Here is a 10050-nt window from a genome sequence, read left to right as displayed (position 1 = left end):
ATATATTTTTTAAAACATGAATCGGAGAAAAACTGTTTTCAATTGCCAAACATGACAAATTTTAACGTTTTTCACATTAATCTCGAACCAATGTGTAGATAAAGTACATTGGCTTTAGCTGCCGACATCCGGGTCTCTTTAGTTGTTGTACTGGATGGTTAGCAGTCATGAGGTAATTTTCTCCATGTATTGTTTCAGTTTTGTCTTTTTAACTTAAATTTTAGTGCTATGTAATGCTCAAATTTTCAAAAAAAGTTAACATATGACTAACAAATTACATTTCAAAAGTAAGTCAATGAAAATCAGGCCGAAAATCCTTACTCGTACTTGTTTCTAACCGCTTTCATGTTTTCTCGTAACCTGGTTTAGCTTTAGTATGCTTTAGTTGAAGCGTTTTAATAGCTTGTGTTAATTTTTACAACTAACAGTTGTTATCTTACAGCACTTTACGACTGCAAAAGCGGCTGGCCGCTACTGTTATGAAATGCGGCAAAAACAAGATATGGTTGGATCCAAATGAAACTTCCATGATCTCCAATGCCAATTCAAGTATGGATGTTTGGTGTTTAGCAATAATTTACGTAATTTGGTAGTCTCAAATTTAATTGTCTAGCAAAAAAGGTTACTATTGTAACACATTGTATAGACAACTTGTAAAACTTTCGACTGGAAAGTAAGGCAGTTTTTGATAAGAAATTGTACATGCAAAGACACAAATTTTAGCGTTATGCCTGTATGGAAAGTTTTTGTGATCTCTAACTTGGCGAAGGAGCAAATACTTTTACGCCACTGGTGTGAAAACTGGCTTTGGCCTTTCTGGTGTGGTGTCACAAGAAACAACCATACAAAGATTACAAGCGCAATGAATTTGCTCTTGACAGCAGCAGTAGTTTGAATCGGCTCCATTTATTAAATAAAAAATAGTTGCGGTATAAAATAATTAGAGTTTAAATATTGGCGTGCCGTAAAACATACACTGTAATATTTTCTGCGTAAATCTCCCTGTGCTAGATGGCAAGCTTTCCATACAGGGCTTGCACTGAAATCTCAGTTATTCAGAGGTCAAGCTTTTTTCGCATGTTGTCATGCTCATAATCGAAAATGTGGTTCACACGCAGGACTCCCCAATGTACCCTCTGGTTGTTAAATTGCCAAGCTGCAATAAGAAAAACTAATGGTTTAATGCATATAGTAACACATGATTTTTTGTTAGATAGTGTCATACTTTCCAGTTTGGACTTCAAGTGGTTCACCGTACACTTTAAGTCATGTTTGCCACACAGTTGGTTTATTTTAGGTTACCACTAACTTTAGTGATTCCTTGTGTTGTCTCTCCTTCATGTTTTGTTCTAGTCTGTTATTTTGCCATTGTCATCACATCTTATTGCTTTGATCTATTTATATCATTTAATGTTTTAAATTAAGAATTATTTGCCAACCTTTCGAAACATTAACAAAAGAAATGCAGCGATGACAAGTAAGAAGACGTATGAAATTTATTTTAAATCCAGATAAATAGATTTGAGAACATGCTCGCTTAACATATTGAAACATGGCAATAACTTATATATGCAATAACATGTAATAACTTATATAATTTATAAAAGTGGACTGCATCTGCACATTCAGTAGCTGTTATTGTCATGTTTTCTGTGAAAATCTGCACTCACATAAAAAATTTCATGTCCTTAGTTTGCAAGTAGAAAAAAAGAATTGCGTACCATGGTCATTATTCAAAATTAGTTCGAAAATGCTGAAGTTAGTTTTTCTTGTTTTGCTATGAAGAGTAGAACTGCTCAGCAGAGACTTTATCCTGGCCACCTCCATTATCACTTTATGTCATTCGAAGTTGTATGCAGTCAACCCATAGGCTATGACAAGCGTGTTTGTAGGCATAGGCTACAATCAACATATACATGCGTATAAGTTATAAAAATTCCAAATTTTTACTTCAATATGTCCTAGCATAACCCAGTGGTAGTCTGCAGTCCGTGAATAAATCCGTTGGGAATGGGCTAAATGAGATACCAAGCACTAAATGTTTTCCAATTCAGCTGAAATGAGCCAATTGCATGGTGTAACTTGCATTTATTATGTGTATAAATATGTGTATTATTACATTTTTAATCAGCTGTTGCATGTTACTACAGGGCAAAATGTGCGTAAGCTTATTAAGGATGGTTTGATCATCCGCAAGCCTGTTGCAGTTCATTCCAGAGCACGTGTCCGCAAAAATACCATCGCTCGAAGGAAGGGCCGCCATACTGGGAGAGGTAAGCTGCCGGTTCCAAATTTGTTTTTGGCTAAATTATCCTTGATCAAACTATCAATTGAATATGCTGAATGTGATCTCTAGTTCGTCTCAGTGCTTGTTTTCAAATGAAGTACTATTTCCTAAAATTGTCTAAAACTTCGACATTTCCATTGCTTATATAATTATGAAACATCTTCGTGCAGGTAAAAGGAAAGGTACAGCCAACGCTCGTATGCCAGAAAAGGTTGTTTGGATCCGACGCATGCGAGTTTTGCGGAGATTGCTTCGAAAATATAGAGAAGCTAAGAAAATTGACAAACACATGTTAGTACGATTGAATGTAGCAGATTTTGGCTTCTTTAATTTTTGGGCTTTGTTTTAGTACAAGGTTACCAGCGTAGCCCTTAATACATGTTTTATTTTCTATTAGGTACCACCAGTTATATCTTAAAGCAAAGGGTAACGGTTTTAAGAACAAAAGAAATCTTATGGAGCATATCCACAAACAGAAGGCGAAATTGTCCAGAGCCAAGATGTTCAGGTAAACTTCATATCAGATATAGCTAAAGACTTACCATATTCGCGTTTCAAGGATGGAATTAGAGAAAATATCCCAGTGGTGCAATCTAACACTAAATTAAAATTAAAACAATGGTGTATATTTTGTATTACGTTGATTTATTATGTGATATGGTAAATCTGTCTATACTCGTTAAGCAAACTGTTATACAGATAGCTTTGTGGAATTGAATTACTACTCTTCGCTTGTATTTCATCCAATAGTGACCAGGCCACAGCACGTCGTTTGAAGAACAAGGAAGTTCGACGAAGACGTGAGGAAAGAATTGCGCTGAAGAAGAAAGAGATGCTCTCTGCCCTCGCTAAGGAAGACGAAGCAACCAAGAAGGAATAAATATCCCAGATTTTGTGACAGAATAAAAGTCATGCATCATGCGAGTTATGCATTTTCACACTAGTTTTATGATTATCCAGATCACTTTTCACAGCTAACACAGTAACGTTTCTAACTGTAACCGCAAGTCAAGTAAACTTAGCGCAAAGAAGTAAAAACTGGGGATAGGCTGACCAACCAACCAAAATGGAAGAATTGGTTGAACAAACACGCCCACTGATTACACAAGTCTGCATCAATTTTGCTGAGTTACAAGTAACAGGTGTTTTTGGTTAATTTGGCGGCGCTGATTCCAAAAATAACATCAGAATTTTTCTATCACGTCAATTTTTTTCACAAAACGCAATTCAATATTTTGACAGTAAGAGCAAATAAATACCATTATTCACAATATGTAAATATGCCTCGGCGTAAAAAGCAAAAAAAATTAATAACAGCACATATCCGCATAAAGGTCACAACTCACAACACTGAAATTAATATTATTTTATGGAAGAAGCTTTCTCTTTTTTGACTTTCGAGAAGGTTTATATGTTTCCTCATCTCTCATAAGACACCAACAGTAATCAGCCATCATACTAACATTCCACCGACCTTGATATCTTTTTTCCATGATTTTGATATCTTGGTGGAAACGTTCACCTTGTTCTTCACTGGTAGATCCTAAATTTTCTGGAAAGTAGTCCAAATGACTATGCAGAAAGTGCACTTTTACACTCATGTTGCAGCCAAGTTTTTGAAACGAGTAAAGCCAGCGGTTGACAAGTTCTTTGTAATCAGGTGATTTGGTATTAGTATTACCCAGAAAGTTGCTCACAACCTGGCTAAAAGCCACCCAACCTTCTTTTTCATCTTGATTCATGGTTTTGATAAATTTCTTGTCTTTCATTAGCTGTCTTATTTTTGGCCCATCAAATATTCCTGCTTTCAACTTTTCATTGCTCAAGGCAGGAAATTTTTGGCAAATATACCCAAAACATGCCCCATGTTTATCCAGGCTTTTCACATATTGCTTCATTAGCCCCAGCTTAATGTGAAGAGGTGGTAGTAATACTTTGCTTGGATCTACTAATGCTTGGTTAAGGATGTTTTTTCCTCCAGGAGTAAATTCTTTTCTCTCAGGCCATTGGTCTTGTTCCCAATGTTCCATTTTAGCTCTACTATCCCATAGACATAAAAAGCATGGATACTTAGTGTAGCCACCTTGTTGGCCAAGTAGCATACCCAAAACTTTCAAGTCACCACATATTAGCCAGTTGTGCTCAAAATATTTGCATTTAGTTATTAAGCATCTTGCAACGCGTCAGTTTTATTTTTTTTTCTTCTGCAAAATATTTCTCCCAGCTGCGCATGACCCTCTCTCTCATAAGTGCGGTAAAATTGTTAAATGGTAAGCGGAATTACGTCTTGGAGTAAAAAGAAGATTGCCGAAGTCGATATAGGCGAATTCCACTGTATCTACTTGATCTATTTGTATTTGTACGGACGCCCATGGTAACTATGCAAAATAAAAATTAGCTGATCAAAGATCGTGAGATTGTAGCTAAACGCAAGGTGATGGACAAAAACTTAACAGCGTTTTTGGAATCAGCGCCCAGAAGTTACCTTAAAACATCGTTTAGATCTACTGTACTTCTACAAAATTGATGCAGGCTTGTGTAAAGCTCTATGCTATATAGTAATTATTTCCTTTTACCATCAAAATATTGAATTGCATTTTTTGAAAAAAATTGACGTGATAGAAAAAATTTGAGGTTATTTTTGGAATCAGCACCCCAAAATTAACCAGAATAAGTCCTCTTTTTGTAAAAAGCATAAAAAAAATTTTTTTTTGTAGACCAGTGTTATTTTTAACGATAGCAATCAAGTTGGGCAGCATGTTGATGAAATTTTATTATTGATTTACGTGCTTACGCTCCCATTGCAAAAACGAGCTTTTCCTGCCATTGACAAACCCATAGACGCCGTTTCAAAGCTTTAAAAATATACTTACATATAAAATTTTAACTGGGAATAAATTAGTTTCCGAAACGGACATGTCGTCACAAAACTAAGCTTCTTGTCGTTGATTGCTAACCGCTTGAACCCTGGTTATCGAGGCAGTTTGTACAAGTTCCTTTATCATTATTTTAAATCAAATGTGCGAGCTAGAACTAACAACAACAGCTTTAAAACTCCTCGTCTGATGTAGAAGTAAAAGGAAATTTTGTAAAACCAAAGACGAAATTTAGTGCCACTGAATAACCATGTTCTTAAGCAAAATCATCGAAAAGCATATGGTTAGTACTGATTGCAACCTTTCCTACATACAACGAGCGGACAGCGTAGGTTACTCGAGTTCTCAGTTCAAGTAAAACAATTCGCAAACCTAAATATCACAGTATGGAACCACAGCTTTACAATGTAGTAGAGTAACCCCTACAAGGGCTGTAATATCACAATGATTGATAGAGGACCACCATGCGAAATTCTGGAACCTTTCAAGCAACAAAAACGACTTGAGCAAAACAAGTAACGAGTAATCAAGAGAAAGTAAATTAGGCAAGAATATATGACAGAAGCATATGAAAACATTAGTTTGGCGAGGCAGTCGCAGTGCTATTTGAATCGGCTTCTTTTGAATCCACTTCTTCCGTTTCTTGGTTTTGCTCTACTAGAGCGTCATCTACCGAGCCAAAAAGATTCTTGGGCTGGATGCTGCTCTTCATATCCATTTCTTCATGTTCTTTAACGCAACCCAAACGATTTATTTCGATACACATTGACACAAACATCATCTACACGACTGACTAAATGAATAAACTAAAATTACGTACCACTATCAGAAGCTTTCGATGCGGTAGATGGAGTGGCAGTGCTGTCATTCCCACCGTCTTGGTCCATTGGTTTCACAACGTCACCAATGCACATTACCATGGGCGACTGAACTCGCATTGGAAGCTTTGGCGCATTTGGTCGTTGCTTACGTGCGAGATTGAAGAATCTGCAGTAGGCGCACCTAAAGTCTAAAAGTATAATTTGACATGAATACCAGCACTTATAACATAAGCCACTTAGAATTCATAGGTAATTCTGAAGAAAATTTCATCCAAAAAACTCATTAACACTTTTTACATAAACTGTAGTTAGATTTTTAAAACCTCTGATTGCAGTAGTAATAAAATATGCAAAAAGTATAGTATATACCAGTATATTCAAATTCTTCACGTAATGCCATTCCGTTGTGGGAGTAACAGTTCTTGCAAATTAAAGCGTATCTGCAAACGATTAAATATAATACCATTGAACAATGACATTGATCATCTATGAATGTATCTGCATGGAACAACGCAAAACTGTCACACTATTGATGCCAACATTCGGTAGTAGCCATACCTGTTATTTGGGCCATCACCAACAAAATATTCCACAATTTTTTCCAGTGTTGATCGATTGGGCTGTATCAATGGTCTTGGCAGGGGAGGGGGGACCGGCACGAGTTGACCTAAAGTATCATATCGTTGTATCACAATCCATCACTTATTGTGCTATCAGTGAAAAATGCAACCATACTCAATTTTTCTTCTATTTATGCACATAAAGCGCATACCACAAACTAAATTGAAACTACCATAAACCCAACCTCTGCCAGTGCCATTCAAAGGATAATTAGGAGTCGTCATTGGGCTGCCAGTGCCAACCATACCCCTACCAACAGGAGTACCAGATGGTGCTGGTTGCTGTCTGGCAAGATTTCCTTGGGGTGAGGTAGGTGGTAAATTTCTCCTTCTTAACTCTGGTAAAATATGATTTAACTGGAAAAGCAAAACAACAAAGTCTCAAGCCTGTGACCAAAACACTACGGAGCGACACTGTTAGTCTTCAGTTGTAATTATAGTACAGTGCAACTTTAGTCCTGGTCTAAGTGTCTTGCCCAGACAAAATCAATAAATTATCCAATACCATTCATTATTTACCAGTTCCAGGCGTCTGGGGTGGGCCTGAAGGATTTTCTCGCCGCTGCCGCTCCTCTTCCAATTTCTTTTTAGTCTCGGGATCAAACTTTTCTAGAATCTCTTTCGCTTTTTTGTACGTTTCAGTTTCCATCACATTTTCCAACTACAGCAGAAAAAATTACACTTTAAATCACAAATTGTGGTGTCAAAGAGTACAAATGTAAAATGAAAAATCTCTCTTTGAAAAAAAATGTTCACATATAAACTCACAATCTCTTTTCGTCGATCTTTTAGATCTTGCAGCTCCAGCTCTATATGAATTTTGATAATCATTAGTTTGTTTCAAGTAACGGCATGAAATACTAAGCGGGAAACTTGCAAATGTGCTTCATTGAAAACACTTACCATTTCGAGATATTTTTCTCACAAACCACCAATGCAAGAAACGCTTTAAAAGATAAATTCTGTAAAAAGATATTTATATATCATACAGTGGAAAAACTTGCAGCATAGACACTGTGCATAATTTCTAGATATACTAATGCACACAAACCTTAGCAGCACTTCATAATGCGAACACTTCATACACTTCAAAATAATTTTCGTGAGGTTTACCATTTTTGTGTGATATATTTACATGCCACTTAATCTAACTAAATTAACTAACACTAATGCACTTACAGTATTGGAAAACATAAAGTAGGAAGAATTTGCAAACACTGTTCCACCCAAGAAGTTGGTGAGAAAAATAAATATAAGGCGGCACATCCAAAAATGTATATAATCACTGAATACAAAATAAAATTGCCAATAACCTGTAACACAAAAAAAACAATGAAAGATTTGTAATACCTAACAGTTCGATAAATATTAAACATGTTTATTGAAAGTTAAACCTAACCCGACTTCGTAATGCTTGATTTGATTTACGAAACTTCTCTAATCTATGAATATCCTTGTCGATATCCTCCAATGTTTCAACTGTTGTCTTGGATTTCTAAAACAAATGTAAACACAACTTAATGTCTGACAGTTCGCAAAATCTTATCTATCTGCAAAATTAAAGTTTGTATATAATTATACCAGAAGATTTATGACAGTCTAAAATACAATTTAGGCCCAAAAACAAACGTACCTTCCAACGTGACAGTAAAGTACCCATTTCACTTTGCTTCAGGCTTTCTTAGATATGTTAGGTACAAATCATGCTACAAAATAATTACTTCAAACATAGAAATCTCACATGCTCTAAACAGAAATTGTTTGTTTGTGTGGGTAAAATGGTTAAAATTTTGTTCGTTCTACCTAAACTATAAAATTTCATGACAAGAAGCAAGCAGTAGGCTTTGATAATATAAAGTTCTACAAACCAATATAAAAAATGAGCATTGCGGAAATGTTTCTTATAAACGTTTTGAAATGTTTCTTATAAATCAAGGATTCACTTCATAGGGTCTTTTTTACAGATCTTGGAAAAGGTATGTATAATTACATGCATATATAAATACTTACACTGCTATATCCTAACAAACTGCCTAAACTCACAAAAAAATAACGCATTTTTGGAAATGTTTCGAAAATCTTCTATAACAAATATTAGATTACATATCTATGTAGATATACCACTGTAATCATATTGGACTCCAAATGGAGTCGGCATACGCCTATAGACAGGCATCAAGTGCTTCTATTAGTACGCAATTCTTCTAGCAAAGGATCATTCTGCACAAGGGTAAATGAAAAAGATTTTTGTTGGTAATAATCACTTTTCAATTTTATATTTTCAATGACATCATACAGTAGATGAGCACGCAGAACGCTAGTTCCAGGTATATCCAATTCAATATGAGTTATGTGAACATGTAAATGATAATATGATGGTTGATAGTGAAAGTATAGTCTTAGCGATTCTCTATCCAGGCCAAATTTTTGTTTAATGGCACCTAAGGCTTTCAACTCTATATTTTCAAGCAGTGGAAGATGTTTGCCCGTCAATTCACGAACCGATTTTATGCCTCGCTTGTGAGGAATTGCTATCACATACAATGATTTCGCATCCTTACCATCCCACTTCATATCAGGTAAAAGCACAAATCCAACTTCAGGATCACTATCTTCGAATATAATTCTTTCGCTTTCCTGCTTATGATCCAGTATATTGTAAACCCACTGTATATTAAAAACATTGTTAGAAAATTGTTTTTCTAGGTATGGCAAGGTAATTTTCTGGTAGTCCTCTCCAGTCTCCGTAATAGCAAATATGTCTTGTTTCCTGTATTTATTGATGTGTTTTTTAGAAGCAGGATAAATCAAAGTCGCTTTCAAACCGCAAATACCTCTTGCTGGAATGGCATTATAAGTTGAATAAATGTCGTTATTCATGTCTACCGATAGTTCAGTTTCAACTGAAAGCAAACCAGACAATGCTTTTGGAGAAACGTCAAAGGGTTTCTGCTCCAAAATAATAACAGCATCAGCTTCTGGATTCTCTGGGAACTTCCCTTGAAGAAAGACAGCTTTCTGGGTTCTCTTCTCATTAAGTACGCTAACGTCATAGGCTCCTTCAAAACTAGCTCTTGCATTTTCTGATAACTTCAGTCTTTTCGTACTGTGGCCGTTGTTGTCTCCAAAGCTCTTTTTGGTAACTCCCGTTTGCTCTTCTGACATATTGGAAATTAGTACAGACATATAATGCACAATAACTACAGCTTTGCTAAAACATAACATATATCATGAAGTTAGAAGATGTTAGTCTAACAATAAAACATTAGGTTAACCATAACCTACGAACAGATTGGGACAGCACTGCAACTTGTACTATGTATAGTATATACCAAATTAGTTTAAAACAATGTTTTTTCAATTTCAATCAACGGAACTAGTAGACCTATCATACAAAAAGGACCAACTGTGTGTACCAATTTAATCGTTTCAAGCGATTTTTGGTG

The 10050-nt window shown here is 35.7% G+C and overlaps 3 protein-coding genes across 3 annotated transcripts; 1 reads left to right on the top strand and 2 right to left on the bottom strand.

The window, feature by feature from the left end:
* Positions 1-121: 121 nt before the first annotated feature.
* Positions 122-3208, top strand: LOC143465608 (large ribosomal subunit protein eL19-like). Its single transcript, XM_076963992.1, has 6 exons — positions 122-172; positions 443-549; positions 2151-2273; positions 2458-2578; positions 2685-2795; positions 3038-3208. The coding sequence occupies exons 1-6, from the start codon at positions 168-170 to the stop codon at positions 3165-3167; spliced, it is 597 nt and encodes a 198-aa protein (XP_076820107.1). The 5' UTR covers positions 122-167; the 3' UTR covers positions 3168-3208.
* Positions 3209-5562: 2354 nt separating this feature from the next.
* On the bottom strand, positions 5563-8413 carry LOC143465606 (endoplasmic reticulum junction formation protein lunapark-B-like). Its single transcript, XM_076963990.1, has 11 exons — positions 8238-8413; positions 8004-8099; positions 7784-7917; positions 7508-7566; positions 7373-7413; positions 7124-7265; positions 6790-6942; positions 6543-6651; positions 6354-6424; positions 5984-6172; positions 5563-5892 (listed from the first exon to the last, which is right to left on the bottom strand). Exons 1-11 carry the CDS (start codon positions 8262-8264, stop codon positions 5741-5743), a joined length of 1173 nt encoding a protein of 390 aa, XP_076820105.1. The 5' UTR covers positions 8265-8413; the 3' UTR covers positions 5563-5740.
* LOC143465607 (m7GpppX diphosphatase-like) lies at positions 8350-9846 on the bottom strand. Its single transcript, XM_076963991.1, has one exon. The coding sequence runs from the start codon at positions 9827-9829 to the stop codon at positions 8780-8782; it is 1050 nt and encodes a 349-aa protein (XP_076820106.1). The 5' UTR covers positions 9830-9846; the 3' UTR covers positions 8350-8779.
* Between the last annotated feature and the right edge of the window lie 204 nt (positions 9847-10050).

This window comes from Clavelina lepadiformis, chromosome 7, assembly GCF_947623445.1.
Source record: "Clavelina lepadiformis chromosome 7, kaClaLepa1.1, whole genome shotgun sequence".
Classification (NCBI taxonomy): domain Eukaryota; kingdom Metazoa; phylum Chordata; class Ascidiacea; order Aplousobranchia; family Clavelinidae; genus Clavelina; species Clavelina lepadiformis.
This window is presented reverse-complemented; position numbering and strand designations above follow the sequence as displayed.